Source organism: Notolepis coatsorum, assembly GCF_963971535.1.
Source record: "Notolepis coatsorum genome assembly, chromosome: 18".
NCBI classification, from domain to species: domain Eukaryota; kingdom Metazoa; phylum Chordata; class Actinopteri; order Aulopiformes; family Paralepididae; genus Notolepis; species Notolepis coatsorum.
The window spans coordinates 25,957,903-25,975,402 of NC_140182.1; the positions used below are offsets into that span (position 1 = coordinate 25,957,903).

The window sequence follows — 17,500 nt, forward strand, 5'->3', positions numbered from 1 at the left end:
GATATATTGTCCTCCTGGTTTAGTAGACAATAGAGATATATTATTCTCCTGGTTTAGTAGACAATAGAGATATATTGTTCTCCTGGTTTAGTAGACAATAGAGATATATTGTCCTCCTGGTTTAGTAGACAATAGAGATATATTGTTCTCCTGGTTTAGCGGACAATAGAGATATATTGTCCTCCTGGTTTAGCGGACAATAGAGATATATTGTCCTCCTGGTTTAGTAGACAATAGAGATATATTGTCCTCCTGGTTTAGTAGACAATAGAGATATATTGTCTTCCTGGTTTAGTAGACAATAGAGATATATTGTTCCCCTGGTTTAGCGGACAATAGAGATATATTGTTCTCCTGGTTTAGCGGACAATAGAGATATATTGTTCTCCTGGTTTAGGGGACAATAGAGATCCTCCTGGTTTAGTAGATGATAAGTGCCGTTTTAAGCCTAGGTCAGATTGATAACCCCATAACTCATTGGTCCGCATCTCAACTTCAAGCAGCGTCCTGCGACGTCTGTGATGTCTAGGACTCAATGCGTCTATAAACTGCAGGGGTTAAACCCAGCCAACCCAGGCCCACACAGGCACTCCTCCGTCCCCTCCAGTCATGCGGTTGATTGATTGGAGTTGCGGAGTATATTTATTCTATTTTGCACTGAGAAGGACTTTTCCTATTCATAGGATATCTATTTAACTTATTCGGTTACACGTATTACCACTGTATGGCTTTACTTGATAATCACAGTTATACAGAACCCACCTTTAGTATACATATACATTTTTCTCCTTAGGCCTCCGTATGGATAAAGCCACACTTCTAAAGTTTCTACATCATTAATCCGGAACATTACGGGACTGCGTGGTTGTCGGCTGGTTTCTAAAGTCTTTACCTCATAAATCAGAACGCAAAGGGTGAAGTTACAATGCAAACAACATTTCAATGCTTACCCGTCCGTCTGGTCGGAAGAATGGATACAAAAAGATATATTATAAAGAAGTATTTTTAATTAGAAAAGGCAAGTTACAAAAGAGACTTCATTGGAAAATTTCCAATTTAGTTAAAAGAAGTATAAAACAAAACATCTCATCTGGCACGGCTTGTGCCTGGTGTCTGCAAGCAGCATCTTCCTATCCCTCCAAAAAGTCTCAAAATCTGCCTGTGATCTGGCCAGTTGGCCTTTATAAAGGGCCCCAGATCTCTTTGCTTATTGGTCCAAATACAGCGCTGTCACTGTGATGTCATTTCACCAGCCAGTCAATGCACGGTACGTGGGGACTGGCTCTCCTCCCATCCTACTCTACTAGGCCGTAACTTGAAAAGTAATTGTAACATTTTTGCTGGAACAGACTCCCTTTGTCTCTGCTGTGGAAAGTCCCTTCACTTTTCATCTCATTCAGACCCCACAAAGGGTTAACCGGTCAACCATGCGTCTGCCGGCCGGAGAGCTCCGGGAAGAGGCCCTGCCTGGCAAGGTCGCATTCTTATGGTTAACTCCCTACTGCAGGCTCATGTGGAGGTAGGGAGACAGATGCATCTGTACAGACCAAGCAAATCATTCTTCTCTACGCAGAAGCATATAATTGAATACTGAAGCATATTAAAAATAGGTTAGATTCACAGAATCACTGTCTTCCAACCAGAGTTTTAGTTTTAAAGTGTATAAAGAATATACTGGTTATAAAAGAACAAACAGGAATGTCAATTTCAAGAAGGGTCACTGTTGTTCTGTGGCACTCAACATGTGTCCACACATAACGTGTTTCTATTCCATTGTCCAGGAAGAATCTACAGACATTCCCCATAATCATATATAAGATCAGGATGTCATACTACCCAGTGTCACTTAGTTGGCTGTGACACTTTACACCCCCTCTGTCATCCTGGTCGGTCATTTTCCATTGTCTTAATGGCGTCTGTACTGGGGGACGAGATGGCGATTGTGGGGTCACGTGGCTGTGACTCTCCACACCCCCTCTGCCATCTTGGTTCCCTGTTACCCTGATAGCCGGCGGGAAGACTTGCATCTGTTGTTCCCTGGCCAACGCACCTGAAGACAACACCTGGTGGTCATCGTGTGGTCACCTTGGTCATCTTGGTCATCTTGGGGTCACCCCCTCTGACCTCTTGGATCTCTCCCATAGTTTGAGGTAGGTTGAATTGTCACTTCTCGGGCGACCCCACGGGTCCCCGAGAATTGTAGCAGCAGTCCTTTATTGAAGGGTGGTTGGCCTGGTCGTGTGACCCTGTCCCTAGGCCTCGCAGGACATCACAGATACAGTCCACAGAGGACTCATTTCTTTTCTCTCTTTCAGGTCCATTCAGGGCTCTCGTCGCCCTGTAACCTGGGTCCAGGCCGATGTCTCTCCGTCCGGTCTAGGAGGTCTAGGAGGTCTGGGAGGTCTAGGAGGTCTGGGAGGTCTGGGAGGTCTAGATGAGGACCTTGAGGATGCTCTGGAGCTTGACCTATCCCGGTCTTCCTCCATTTCCGAGTTCTGACCTGAGTCAGCATATTCCTTCTTGCCATTCGCTGCGTCGTCCGCTGACTCCGGGGGACAGCCCCCCCCGTCTAAGAGTGTGGCACTGGTTCAGGTTTTGTCCCTTTACCAGCGCACCTTTACCAGCGCACATTGTTCACAGGCCTTTCGGACTGTTATCGCTCTTTGTTTGGCTTTAGGTATGAGAATGTTGTTAGTTCTCAGGTATACCAACATCCTCTTACTTCCGGCATGTCCATCATGTGAGTAGCCTCGTCCTGTTAGCAATGGCTAGTTAGCCTGCTATTCGCTCCTATTCGCAATGGCTATTTCAGCCTGCTCGCAATGGCTATTTCAGCCTGCTATTCACAAATTAGAGTTTTTTCTACTTAAGTTCTGACTTTAAGTAAGCATTTAGTTACTTCAAGTTCAAGTGACTTTAGGGCTCCCTAGCCCTGTTAGTCGCGAGTAAACGCCACTTCAAGTGGTTTCTTATGAACCCTCTCTTGTTCCTGATAGATTTTTTACCTCTTAGGCTGTCTGCTGCGCTTTGCAGACCTCTACGTCACTCATTGTTCCAGATCTCGAGCACTTAGGAGGAGTCTTGGTTGGAGAGGATTGCTTGCTGATAAGATCACACTTGAGTAAGGTTTTAACTCAAATCTGTAATAAATTTTACTCCAGAGGCCCCTGACCGCAGTTATTTCAGTTCATATTCTTTCGGCTTTTGATACCTATTCAATTAGCATAAAGCCCAACTCACGGATGTTCTAAGCCCCAGAACCTCCAATCCGTTTTGACAGACCTATAAACCAGTGACTCGGCCGCCCAAGCACCACAGCGTCCTGTATGCTGAAGCTTCCGAGTCCCCACAAATCTGATAGGCCCGTCGGATATAGAGACCCTGATGCTCGCTCTGTCCCCCCGCGTCAAGGTGCTAAGCTTGATGAGAGTTTGCAGAGTCTCAATTTTTATCCATAGGCGCTGGTGAGTGTACATCTCACGCAGCTGATATGGTTGGTACAGGTGCTAACCTACCAGACGGTAGCTGTCAGGAAATCCCCTTTGCATGAAATAGATTACAAATTCTTTCGTCCTCTTTACTCTGGTTTAGAGAAAAGACGGACATCTTTACAGTATTTGTGTTGAGAAAGCATTTTGACTTGGTCATACAGCATGCATTCCGTCCGTAACTGGTCTCGGGACCATGCTGCGCATTTGGCTGCAAGACGGTTACCACCTGGTACACCGATGAATAGCTTTTCAAGCAGTAAGCCTGATCTTTGCCTAGGTGTTCCACGTATGACTGATTCTGCTGCAACAGTGAGAGACAAGCTCCCGTCTCGCACCTGTGGGATTAGTTTCTCCACCATATTTTCCCCTGGATCTTGACCGGGGATTCTTACTTCCATTTCCATCATTTGGGCCATTGAAGCCCCTTCGGGGACCTCCAGTCCTTTGAGGTGTCTCAAAATGCGAGCGGCCTCCGGGTCATCATAGAGAGGTGACCCATGGAAAATCTGAGCACACTTATGGATATAAGCAGCCTGGGTCTCCCCTCAAAGCATTTCTGGGGCTAGTTTTTTGAGCACTTGGGTTTTGCTTAACAATTCTTGTGTTTTGTTGCTTTCTCCATATTGGGTGCTGTCATGCAGACTCCTGCCTGTATGTGAACTCTTTCCTCTTGGTCGGTAAATGTCTCCGGGAGATTGGGCTAGTATGGAGTGAGGGCTCACTTCCGGTCGGTGTTCCTCTGTGCTGTGTCTCAGGGCTCGGATTGGGCTTATGGACGGGGCCTCGTTCAACCAGTTTCTTTCTCTCCTGGCTATTTCAGCCATGGCCCTGTCTAGCTTGTACACCTGTTCACGTAGTATGTCATAGCCTGCATGTAAGTGTGCATGCTTGTATGGTTCTGTTACCCCAGGGTGAGACAACACTTTTTCTGCCACGGGTGACCGGGCTAAGGCCTGAGCCGTTCCCCATCTCACGGGATATGCTGGCATAATATCCCCTGTTTCCTTTCCTTCCAAGTCTCCTTCACTCTCTTCGGAGACGTCCTCCAATCCTGAGCTCCAGGTCAAGCCCGAGGGTGACTGAAAGGTGGTGCCTTCCAGAGTAGGCCCCTTGCCTATAGGTCTCAGTTTGACCGGTTTCGCTCTCTTGTTTCGAGGTCTAGGAGGTTCGCCCCTCGGGTACCGAACTCTCTCCCTAGATCTTGATCGAGATGAAGACCTGGAGGATGCTCTGGAGCTCGACCTATCCCGGTCTCCCTCCATTCCTGAGTCCTGATCTAGATCAGTATACTCCTGTTCGCTACTTGCTGGGTCGTCCCCTGACTCCGGGGGACGGCCTAGAAGTCTATGGATACTCCTGGCCTGAGATCGCGCAGGTTCCGCCTTTTCAGGTTCGAACTGTACTGTCGGCCTCCTGGGTGTGGATGACCTCCCTCTCTCCGCTGCTCGGGAGGAGTTCTGGGAGTTGGACCTTTCTTTCCTGGGTACGGGTCCCGACCCCTTAGGGTTCGGAGGGGGAGTGAGAGGTACCAATGCAGGCTCATCGTCCTCGTCTTCCTCACCCTCCCCGGCTCTATCCACGGCCAGGGTTATTGCCTCATGGTCCCTAGGTTCCATCATGAGACGGATCTCCGTGTGCCCTGCACTCCTTAGGCTTGAGATCGCGCTGATTACGGCTTTCCCTAACCATATGCCTCTTTGGCCATATCCTCGAGACCTGCCCCACATCAGGTTTATGGCTAGTCGGTAGGGCATGTCCTTAGTACCATGGCCAGCATAGATTTCCCTTTTCTGCAGTAGTTCCTTTATACGGGACACCAGTCTGTCCCAGTTTATGTGTGAGGACTTTATCTCCTTGTATTGGTCTTGGCTTAGTGTCACATGGACAATTTTCTCCGCGTGAAACACCTCATAATCACACTCTGTGATTACTGCCTTGCCTGGTTTCAGGGGCTTTTTGGTCCTTTTTTCCATTACCTGTTTCCTCAGGTTCCGGTAGTAAGAGCCTCCTGCCGTTACCATGCTTGTTTCCCATCTACCATAGTTCGTCAATGACGGTCCAGTGAAGGTGAGGATTGACCATGGTGTATCAGAGTTATCGGTCCAGACTGGGTAGTTAGTGAGTGTTATGTTTGGTGATTGTCTGTGAGACCTTGTAGATGTCACTCTCACCCCTGAGTGTTCACCACGGGGAGATATATAGGTTGCTCTCGCTTGCCTCACTTCCTCGTGAACACGTGGTCCTGGGCTTATGCACTGCAGGGAGTGATCTCGCCCTGGTGTGGTTGATCCCCCCAGTGTCGGGAGGTGTCCCCTGAGTGTATATTCTCCCATTTCGTGTCCAGAGGGGGCTCTCATTGAGGGCGGAGCCCTCTTATCCATATACATGGAAGTGGGAGCAGGCAGTGTTCGGCCTGTTTCCTCATATATCCTTCCTTGTCCTGACCGGGGCCACGTAATTTGAGCCCTCTGGTCTGAGTGACTCACTGCTTCCCTTGGTGTTCCCGAGGGACAGACTGTCCGGTTTCTGTACGCCAGCTCCTCCTGAGCTAGCGTCTCTAGCATCTGTTGTGCTAGCGTCTTCCGTGCTAGCATTTCTTGTGCTAGCTTCTCTTGAGCTAGCATCAGCTGCGTCAGCTCCTCCTGAGCTAGCGTCTCTTGCACTAGCATCTGCTGTGCTAGCGTCTTCCGTGCTAGCATCTGTTGTGCTAGCTTCTCTTGAGCTAGCATCAGATGTGCTAGCATCTGTTGTGCTAGCTCCTCTTGAGCTAGCGTCTGATGTGCTAGCATCTGTTGTGCTAGCTTCTCTTGAGCTAACTCCTTCTGCGCCATCTTCTTCTGAGCTAGCGTCTGCTGTGCTAGCTTTTCTTGTGCTAGCTTTTCTTGTGCTAGCTTCTCCTGAGCTAGCTTCTCTTGTGCTAGCTTCTCCTGAGCTAGCGTTGGTTGTGCCAGCTCCTCCTGAGCTAGCTTCTCTTGAGCTAGCGTTGGTCGCTAGCTCCGGCTACTTAGCCTGCTGTTAGCTCCTGGCTTTGTTAGCCTGTGGTGAGCTAGTTAGCTCCCGTCTGGCTAGGGCCAGATCATGGGTGTTAGCACTGGCTTGTTAGCCGATGGTGAGCTAGTTAGCTTGCATTCCTGTGAACGGCCGTTTTGGCTGCGTGTCACGTAGCTTTGGGCTAGGTAGCCATCCAGTTCGCCTTTCTGTGAACGGCCGTTTTGGCTGCGCTTCACATAGCTTTGGGCTAGGTAGCCATCCAGTTCGCCTTTCTGTGAACGGCCGTTTTGGCTGCGCTTCACATAGCTTTGGGCTAGGTAGCCATCCAGTTCGCCTTTCTGTGAACGGCCGTTTTGGCTGCGCTTCACATAGCTTTGGGCTAGGTAGCCATCCAGTTCGCCTTTCTGTGAACGGCCGTTTTGGCTGCGCTTCACATAGCTTTGGGCTAGGTAGCCATCCAGTTCGCCTTTCTGTGAACGGCCGTTTTGGCTGCGCTTCACATAGCTTTGGGCTAGGTAGCCATCCAGTTCGCCTTTCTGTGAACGGCCGTTTTGGCTGCGCTTCACATAGCTTTGGGCTAGGTAGCCATCCAGTGAACATTCAGCTCGTTCCTGGCTAGGGCCAGTTCACTTCCTGTGGGCAAAGCACGAAATTATGTTGCACTTGTAACTCCCCCCAGAGCTCTATAAACATTACGTTACCCTTTAGTTGTGAGTAAACGTTGCTTTAATCACAAAGATAGAGCTTTCTATTCATTTGTGATATCCCCGAGTAGAGCCTTCCACTCGAGTCGCCAGTAGAGCTTTCTACTTAAATTTTTTGTCAAATCTGTAATTAAATTTTCGGCCGTTAGCACCTATTCAGTTAGTATAAATGCCCAACGCCAGGGACGCCATGATAAGTGCCGTTTTAAGCCTAGGTCAGATTGATAACCCCATAACTCATTGGTCCGCATCTCAACTTCAAGCAGCGTCCTGCGACGTCTGTGATGTCTAGGACTCAATGCGTCTATAAACTGCAGGGGTTAAACCCAGCCAACCCAGGCCCACACAGGCACTCCTCCGTCCCCTCCAGTCATGCGGTTGATTGATTGGAGTTGCGGAGTATATTTATTCTATTTTGCACTGAGAAGGACTTTTCCTATTCATAGGATATCTATTTAACTTATTCGGTTACACGTATTACCACTGTATGGCTTTACTTGATAATCACAGTTATACAGAACCCACCTTTAGTATACATATAAATGTTTCTCCTTAGGCCTCCGTATGGATAAAGCCACACTTCTAAAGTTTCTACATCATTAATCCGGAACATTACGGGACTGCGTGGTTGTCGGCTGGTTTCTAAAGTCTTTACCTCATAAATCAGAACGCAAAGGGTGAAGTTACAATGCAAACAACATTTCAATGCTTACCCGTCCGTCTGGTCGGAAGAATGGATACAAAAAGATATATTATAAAGAAGTATTTTTAATTAGAAAAGGCAAGTTACAAAAGAGACTTCATTGGAAAATTTCCAATTTAGTTAAAAGAAGTATAAAACAAAACATCTCATCTGGCACGGCTTGTGCCTGGTGTCTGCAAGCAGCATCTTCCTATCCCTCCAAAAAGTCTCAAAATCTGCCTGTGATCTGGCCAGTTGGCCTTTATAAAGGGCCCCAGATCTCTTTGCTTATTGGTCCAAATACAGCGCTGTCACTGTGATGTCATTTCACCAGCCAGTCAATGCACGGTACGTGGGGACTGGCTCTCCTCCCATCCTACTCTACTAGGCCGTAACTTGAAAAGTAATTGTAACATTTTTGCTGGAACAGACTCCCTTTGTCTCTGCTGTGGAAAGTCCCTTCACTTTTCATCTCATTCAGACCCCACAAAGGGTTAACTGGTCAACCATGCGTCTGCCGGCCGGAGAGCTCCGGGAAGAGGCCCTGCCTGGCAAGGTCGCATTCTTATGGTTAACTCCCTACTGCAGGCTCATGTGGAGGTAGGGAGACAGATGCATCTGTACAGACCAAGCAAATCATTCTTCTCTACGCAGAAGCATATAATTGAATACTGAAGCATATTAAAAATAGGTTAGATTCACACAATCACTGTCTTCCAACCAGAGTTTTAGTTTTAAAGTGTATAAAGAATATACTGGTTATAAAAGAACAAACAGGAATGTCAATTTCAAGAAGGGTCACTGTTGTTCTGTGGCACTCAACATGTGTCCACACATAACGTGTTTCTATTCCATTGTCCAGGAAGAATCTACAGACATTCCCCATAATCATATATAAGATCAGGATGTCATACTACCCAGTGTCACTTAGTTGGCTGTGACACTTTACAGTAGACAATAGAGATATATTGTTCTCCTGGTTTAGCGGACAATAGAGATATCCTCTGAGCAGACTGTACCTGTGTCTCTGTCCTCAGCGGACATCTTCTCTGCTAACTTCCTGCCCGGCTGGCGTGGACCTGAGGGCAGCTTCTTCGGGATGTTCAGCATCTTCTTCCCTTCAGCCACCGGCATCCTGGCTGGAGCCAACATCTCTGGAGACCTCAAGGTATCCTGTCTGTCTGTTTATCTGTCTGTCTGTCTGTCTGTCTGTCTGTCTGTCTGTCTGTCTGTCTCTCTGTCTGTCTGTCTGTCTGTCTGTCTGTCTGTCTGTCTGTCTGTCTGTCTGTCTGTCTGTCTGTGTCTGTCTGTCTGTCTGTCTGTCTGTCTGTCTGTCTGTCTGTCTGTCTGTCTGTCTGTCTGTCTGTCTGTCTGTCTGTCTGTCTGTCTGTCTGTCTGTCTGTCTACATATGTCTCTAATTATCTCTGTATCTGATTCTCTCTCTCTCTCTCTCTCTCTCTCTCTCTCTCTCTCTCTCTCTCTCTCTCTCTCTCAGGACCCCACAGTAGCGATCCCCAGGGGAACTCTCATGGCCATATTCTGGACCACTCTGTCGTACCTCATCATCGCTGCTACCATCGGTAAGAACAGTTTAAGGACTTAATAATAATAATAATGAATACTCGCATCTGTTTGCTCAGTTTGGAGTATTGTGTTTTTTAATCATTATTATTATTTGTATCCACTTTTTCTCCTTATTTTTCAATTTTTCTCCCATCCCAATTTTGCCTCGCCAATTCTCCCTTCAATTCTCCCCTCCCCTGTCTCGAACGTTGCTAGACTATGCCTCCCACTGGTCGGCTGTAGTGAGGATAGAAGCCTTGCATCACGTGTCCCCTCCGGTACACGAGGAGGCAGCTGTCGCATCTTTTCACCTGAACAGCGCAATCTCTCAGTGGCGAGGAGTAACGCGTGGGAGGCTCACGCTGCCCCCGTTGCTTCCTGATTCTGCTGTACAGGCGCACCAACCGACCTGTAGGAGTAGCTGTCCACAACGTCCAATCCCCACCCACCAGCTTTCCCACCCCTAACACTGCCAATTGTATTAGTATGAACGACCAGCCAAGCTGGTAGCAACGCCGAGAGCTGGGCTCGAACCCAGCATCTCCTGCGTTAGTGGCGAGCGCCTTGCCCACTGCGCCACTTAGCCGCCCACTTTTTTAATAATTATTTAATCTTAATTTACAGACACTTAGGCTGCGTCCCATTCCTTCCCTTGGCCCTACCCCTAGTTGTGGAGTGCCCTCGACTGGGCAGTGGCCCAGAACGGGGAAGGGGTTGAAACCGTTACCTAGGAAACGGGACGCCCTCGTTAAGTCATCAGTAGTCAAATTAAAATAATGTAAGGGTCTATGTATCAGAAAAGTAACCGACAGATAAGTTTAACATAATAATGATAAGCCTACGTATTCATAGTATGTATCAAACACAGCACTTTATTTACAGCGTATGTGTGCGTGTCTGTGCCTGTATGTGGATGTGTGTGATGTGTGATGTGTGTGTGTATGGTGTCTGGTGTATGGTGTCTGGTGTGTGTGTGTGTGTGTGTGTGTGTGTGTGTGTGTGTGTGTGTGTGTGTGTGTGTGTGTGTGTGTGTGTGTGTGTGTGGTGTGTGGTGTGTGTGTGTGTGTGGTGTGTGGTGTGTGTGTGTGTGTGTGTGTGTGTGTGTGCGTGTGTGTGCGTGCGTGCGTGCGTGTATGTGTGTTCGGCTCAACCAGGCATTGGACTCTCACAAACTCCTTTCAGAAACAATACACCAATGCACAATACAGCACTGCCATCTGGTGGCCTGATTCAGATGTGGCAGCTCTGGGGTCAGGCCATTCATTTGTGTTATATTATTTTCACCAATCTGTGTTTTGTATATTTGTTGTCTTTGTTGTCTGTATTGTTTCCACTGTGTTAGTCTTGTGTTCCTACTGTCTGCGTTTTGTAATGTGTTCTATAGTCTAGTGACTCTAGTGTGTCTCTGTATTGTACATTTGTTCTAGTTTATTTCCCTGTGTGTTCAGTCTTGTGTTAGTTCTGTTTACCACACCTGTGTCCTGTTAACAATCACCCTCTGTCTCTAATTAGTGTGTGTATTTAGGTGTTGTTGGCCCAGCATCCATTGCTGGGTCATTATTTCCTGTTACCCTTGTTTCCATTCGTGTTTTGTTTTCCCTGTATCCTATGTTTCCACTTCTTGCAAGTAAAGCCTTTTGTTTATCACACCGCCGTCTCCTGTCTGCCCTCTCCAAGCTCCCTGTGTGTTTAAATCTGCATCTGGGTTCCATTTCATCATGCCATCTAAGCGCAATCGTAACAGTGTGTGTGTGTGTCACCAGGAGCCTGTGTAGTACGTGATGCATCAGGCTCGTTAAACGACACCATCAGCCCGTCAGGCAGCTGTGAGGGTCTGGCTTGTGCGCATGGCTGGGACTTCACTTCCTGCATCACAAACAACACCTGTACATACGGTCTGATGAACCATTACCAGGTAACACACACACACACACACACACACACACACACACACACACACACACACACACACACACACACACACACACACACACACACACACACACACACACACACACACACACAGCAGACACACACGCACGCACACACACACACACACACACACACACAGCAGACACACACACAGCAAACACACACACACACACACATTTTGATTACATTAAACGACTGGTGAATAGAAACAGTTAGAATGTGATCATTTCCAGTGTTTTATTTTTAAATTGTTTATTCTATTTATTTTTTGGGCTTTCTGTATTTTTTCACCCATCCCAATTTAGTCATTATGCCAATTCCCTTCCTGGTCGTTGTGCACATTGCCCCACTGTCAGCCTGGGGAGGGTGTAGAACTACCACCTGCCTCCTCCGATACATGTGGAGTCGCCAGCTGCTTCTTTTCACCTGACAGCGAGGAGTTTCACTGGGGGAACGTAACGCGAGCTGAGGTTCACGCTATTTCCCCCAGATCCCCTCCCTGCTGAACAAGCGCCCCGACCGACCAGTAGGAGTCGCAGTTTACAACAACCAGGACACATACCCCACCGGCTTCCCACCCGCTAACTCTGCTGACAGCTCGATTCGATCCCGGAGTCTCTGCGGTGGTAGGCGAGTGCTTAGTCCACTGCACTACCCAGCCGCTCTCAAAGTGTTTAAAAAAATTTAAGTAATTAAGTTTCTCTTTGTCTCTCTCTCTCTCCCTCTCCTTCTCTCTCTCTCCTTCTCTCTTTCTCTCTAGACTATGAGTTTGGTATCTGGCTTTGCTCCTCTGATAACAGCAGGTATATTTGGAGCAACTCTCTCCTCTGCTCTGGCCTGCCTGGTGTCTGCTCCCAAGGTCTTCCAGGTACACACACACACACACACAAGACACAAGACACAGACACAGATATTTAGATATTCATTGAAAATGTGTTTTTAGTCAACGATAGAAAATTGGGCTGGTTTCAGCTGTCTGTCTGTGATGGGAAGTCTGTTCAGGACCAGGACAGAGAATAGCTTTGTTTCAATGACCCCCAGGAGCCCAATAGGACTGTGTTTCAATGACACCCAGGAGCCCAATAGGACTGTGTTTCAATGACCCCCAGGAGCCCAATAGGACTGTGTTTCAATGACCCCCAGGAGCCCAATAGGAGACTGTTTCAGGCAGCCAGAAGATGCAGAGCGTAGGGGCCTTGAGGGTGTGTAGTTAGGAGATGCAGAGCGTAGGGGTCTTGAGGGTGTGTAGTTAGGAGATGCAGAGCGTAGGGGTCTTGAGGGTGTGTAGTTAGAAGATGCAGAGCGTAGGGGTCTTGAGGGTGTGTAGTTAGAAGATGCAGAGCGTAGGGGTATTGAGGGTGTGTAGTTAGAAGATGCAGAGCGTAGGGGTCTTGAGTGTGTGTAGTTAGAAGATGCAGAGCGTAGGGGTCTTGAGGGTGTGTAGTTAGAAGATGCAGAGCATAGGGGTCTTGAGGGTGTGTAGTTAGAAGATGCAGAGCATAGGGGTCTTGAGGGTGTGTAGTTAGAAGATGCAGAGCGTAGGGGTCTTGAGGGTGTGTAGTTAGAAGATGCAGAGCGTAGGGGTCTTGAGGGTGTGTAGTTAGAAGATGCAGAGCGTAGGGGTATTGAGGGTGTGTAGTTAGAAGATGCAGAGCGTAGGGGTCTTGAGGGTGTGTAGTTAGAAGATGCAGAGCATAGGGGTCTTGAGGGTGTGTAGTTAGAAGATGCAGAGCATAGGGGTCTTGAGGGTGTGTAGTTAGAAGATGCAGAGCGTAGGGGTCTTGAGGGTGTGTAGTTAGAAGATGCAGAGCGTAGGGGTCTTGAGGGTGTGTAGTTAGAAGATGCAGAGCATAGGGGTCTTGAGGGTGTGTAGTTAGAAGATGCAGAGCGTAGGGGTCTTGAGGGTGTGTAGTTAGAAGATGCAGAGCGTAGGGGTCTTGAGGGTGTGTAGTTAGAAGATGCAGAGCGTAGGGGTATTGAGGGTGTGTAGTTAGAAGATGCAGAGCGTAGGGGTCTTGAGGGTGTGTAGTTAGAAGATGCAGAGCATAGGGGTCTTGAGGGTGTGTAGTTAGAAGATGCAGAGCATAGGGGTCTTGAGGGTGTGTAGTTAGAAGATGCAGAGCGTAGGGGTCTTGAGGGTGTGTAGTTAGAAGATGCAGAGCGTAGGGGTCTTGAGGGTGTGTAGTTAGAAGATGCAGAGCGTAGGGGTCTTGAGGGTGTGTAGTTAGAAGATGCAGAGCGTAGGGGTCTTGAGGGTGTGTAGTTAGAAGATGCAGAGCGTAGGGGTCTTGAGGGTGTGTAGTTAGAAGATGCAGAGCGTAGGGGTCTTGAGGGTGTGTAGTTAGAAGATGCAGAGCGTAGAGGTCTTGAGGGTGTGTAGTTAGAAGATGCAGAGCGTAGGGGTCTTGAGGGTGTGTAGTTAGAAGATGCAGAGCATAGGGGTCTTGAGGGTGTGTAGTTAGAAGATGCAGAACGTAGGGGTCTTTAGGGTGTGTAGTTAGAAGATGCAGAGCGTAGGGGTCTTGAGGGTGTGTAGTTAGAAGATGCAGAGCGTAGGGGTCTTGAGGGTGTGTAGTTAGAAGATGCAGAGCGTAGGGGTCTTGAGGGTGTGTAGTTAGAAGATGCAGAGCATAGGGGTCTTGAGGGTGTGTAGTTAGAAGATGCAGAGCATAGGGGTCTTGAGGGTGTGTAGTTAGAAGATGCAGAGAGTAGGGGTCTTGAGGGTGTGTAGTTAGAAGATGCAGAGCGTAGGGGTCTTGAGGGTGTGTAGTTAGAAGATGCAGAGCGTAGGGGTCTTGAGGGTGTGTAGTTAGAAGATGCAGAGCGTAGGGGTCTTGAGGGTGTGTAGTTAGAAGATGCAGAGCGTAGGGGTCTTGAGGGTGTGTAGTTAGAAGATGCAGAGCGTAGGGGTCTTGAGGGTGTGTAGTTAGAAGATGCAGAGCGTAGGGGTCTTGAGGGTGTGTAGTTAGAAGATGCAGAGCGTAGAGGTCTTGAGGGTGTGTAGTTAGAAGATGCAGAGCGTAGGGGTCTTGAGGGTGTGTAGTTAGAAGATGCAGAGCATAGGGGTCTTGAGGGTGTGTAGTTAGAAGATGCAGAACGTAGGGGTCTTTAGGGTGTGTAGTTAGAAGATGCAGAGCGTAGGGGTCTTGAGGGTGTGTAGTTAGAAGATGCAGAGCGTAGGGGTCTTGAGGGTGTGTAGTTAGAAGATGCAGAGCGTAGGGGTCTTGAGGGTGTTCTTCATACAAAATCATAAATACCATACCATGGACAAAAGGAGCAGGAAGAAGAATAAATCTTATAGTTACCTGCCCCTAATTCCTAAACTAAACAAGTTACCTGTGTGTCAAAGTGTTGAATCAAAACAGGCTGAAGGATAGGGTTGACACTCCATGGAGAGCTCATCTGGGCCTGCAAGAAGCTCAGAGGCCTGAGTGGAGAGCACTGTACAAACCATGTTAACTAAAAGAGTTGGGGATTTACGGTGGAGAATTTTACATGGTGCAGTTGCTGTGAACGCTTTTGTCTCTGTGATTAATTCTGATGTTGAAGACACCTGTCCTTTCTGCACAGAGAGGGAAACAGTTTTTCACTGTTTTTTAAAGTGTGACAGGCTCTTGGGTTTTTTTCAGTTCCTGACCCGCATGTTTGTGATGTTTGATGAACATCTTACTCCAGAGATGTTTATTTTGGGGTACAGGTACAGCAGGAAGAGGATGTTAAAGTGTCAGCTCTTCAACTTCCTGCTGGGTCAGGCAAAAATGGCCATTTATCTAAGCAGGAGGAAAAAGATTGAGGATTCGGTGCTGGTAGATACCACTATCTTGTTTAGATGTATACTGCCCTGTCAAGGCAGACCGCAGTAACTTCAAAACAGTGAAACTGAGAAAAATGGCTTTAAAGTTTTTTGACTTGCTATCCAAAATGTGTTATAGGTAGATAGATGATAGTACCCAGATTTAACATGTATTAATGAAGTAATCTTTAGGCATACAAAAATATGACGTAATTATTTTAATTAACCCCAAAAAAGCAGATACTGCACTCTGCTGCACGATTTCCTTAAATAATTATACAGGTAATGTACAGGCAAAGTGCAGTAACTTCAAATACAATGTTGTTTTCCCTCCAGCTTTCATAACTTAACCTAGCCATTTTATTTGGATCGTCATCATTCCAATATATTCAGGTATTAAATTTCATTTTCAAAATGGCTAGGTTAAGTTATGAAAGCTGGAGGGAAAACAACATTGTATTTGAAGTTACTGCACTTTGCCTGTACATTACCTGTATAATTATTTAAGGAAATCATGCAGCAGAGTGCAGTATCTGCTTTTTTGGGGTTAATTAAAATAATTACGTCATATTTTTGTATGCCTAAAGATTACTTCATTAATACATGTTAAATCTGGGTACTATCATCTATCTACCTATAACACATTTTGGATGGCAAGTCAAAACACTTTAAAGCCATTTTTGGAAGTTACTGCGGTCTGCCTGGGTTTTGAGTGTGATTTTGTAGTTACTGCCGTTTTTAAAACCCCATATCTCCAAAAACTGAGCGACATTAACATCTGAAACTTGGTCACAAGATAAAACATTTATTGACAAGGTCAATTTCACTCATAACTAAATTTGGACTTTTTTCGAGTTACTGCGGTTAGCCTTGACAGGGCAGTATAGTACAGGCAAGGTTGCAAACAGATTTTCATTTTTACCAGTTGACCAGCAATGTAGCAGAGTTTGAGATGATGTGGTGTTACAAGTGGGTGTTGTGTACTGTGGAGGAGTTGGAGTTGGTTTTTGGCTCTGTTCTGATGTGAAGTTTGTCTTTTATTTTTCTTGATTTGATTTGCTGTTCTGTGTTTTGCATTATACATTATGATGTATTGTTGATTGCTGAGTGAGAAAATAAAGTTGTGTTTAAAAATTAAAAATAAATCTCTCTCTCTCTCCTTCCCAGTGTCTGTGTCAAGACAACCTGTACCCTCTCATTGGCTTCTTTGGGAAGGGCTATGGGAAGAATGATGAACCAATCAGAGGCTACCTCCTGACCTACATCATCGCTGTCTGTTTCATTCTGATTGGTGAGGCCTTTAATAACAACACAGTCATCACCGTCACAGTGTGGTCACCATGCAAAGCATAGCAACTGTTTATAAAAATAAAACATATTTTTGGGTGGTGTTCCCAAAATTAGTATTTATAAAGTCAATCCAAACATGTTCAATCTTTACTGTGATAACAACACTCAACCTTACCATCTGTATATAATTAGGTTTGAAAACACCTGAAAACATAAAAACAAACACATACACCCCAAGAAATTGTGATGTCACAGAGAGGAGAACAGACCTCTAGTGAACCGCAGACACTGAAAGATTAAATCATTCTTTATCATAGGTGTGAAGGCTAAGCTGCGTGTATTATTATGTTATTAAAATGGATATAATAGTCTCTCCTCCTCTCCTCTTCTCTCCTCTTTCTCTCCTCATCTCCTCTCTCTCCTCCTCTTCTCTCCCCTCTCTCCTCTCCTCATCTCTCTCTCCTCTTCTCCTCTCTCCTCTCTTCTCTTCTCTCTCCCCTCTCCCCCTCCTCTCTCTCCTCTCCCCTCTCTCCTCTAATCATCTTCTCCTCTCTTCTCTCTCCTCTCCTCCTTTCCTCTCTCTCTTCTCCCCTTCTCATTTCTCCTCTCTCTCTCTCCTCTTCCCTCTTTCTCTTCTCCTCTCCTCTCCTCTCTCTCCTCGCTTTTCTCTCCTCTCTTCTCTTCTCTTCTCTCCTCTCTTCTCTCCTCTCTTCTCTCCTCTCTTCTCTCCTCCTCCTCTCACTCCTCATCTCCTCTCCTCTCGTATCTTCTCTTCTCTCCTATTCTCTCCTTTCTCTCCTCCTCTTCTCTTCTCCTATCTTCTCTCTCTTCTCCTCCACTCCTCTCCTCTCTCTCCTCTCCTCTTCTCTCTCTCCTCTCCTCTTCTCTCCTCTCTTCTCTAGCTGAGTTGAACACCATCGCTCCCATCATATCTAATTTCTTCCTGTGTTCCTACGCTCTCATCAACTTCAGCTGTTTCCACGCATCCATCACCAACTCCCCAGGTAACACACTAGTGTGTGTGTGTGTGTGTGTGTGTGTGTGTGTGTGTGT

General features: G+C 46.9%; 1 protein-coding gene across 1 annotated transcript in view; it reads left to right on the plus strand.

Moving 5' to 3' along the window:
• slc12a3 (solute carrier family 12 member 3) overlaps positions 1-17,500 on the plus strand; it is a gene marked incomplete at both ends in the record, with an annotated part of 61,774 nt that overhangs the window by 5,880 nt on the left and 38,394 nt on the right. The window contains 6 exons of the mRNA XM_084335120.1: positions 8,906-9,036; positions 9,365-9,449; positions 11,196-11,347; positions 12,125-12,232; positions 16,325-16,448; positions 17,350-17,451. Of these exons, the coding sequence (XP_084191246.1) occupies positions 8,906-9,036; positions 9,365-9,449; positions 11,196-11,347; positions 12,125-12,232; positions 16,325-16,448; positions 17,350-17,451 (702 nt within the window). The remainder of the gene's footprint in view (positions 1-8,905; positions 9,037-9,364; positions 9,450-11,195; positions 11,348-12,124; positions 12,233-16,324; positions 16,449-17,349; positions 17,452-17,500) is intronic.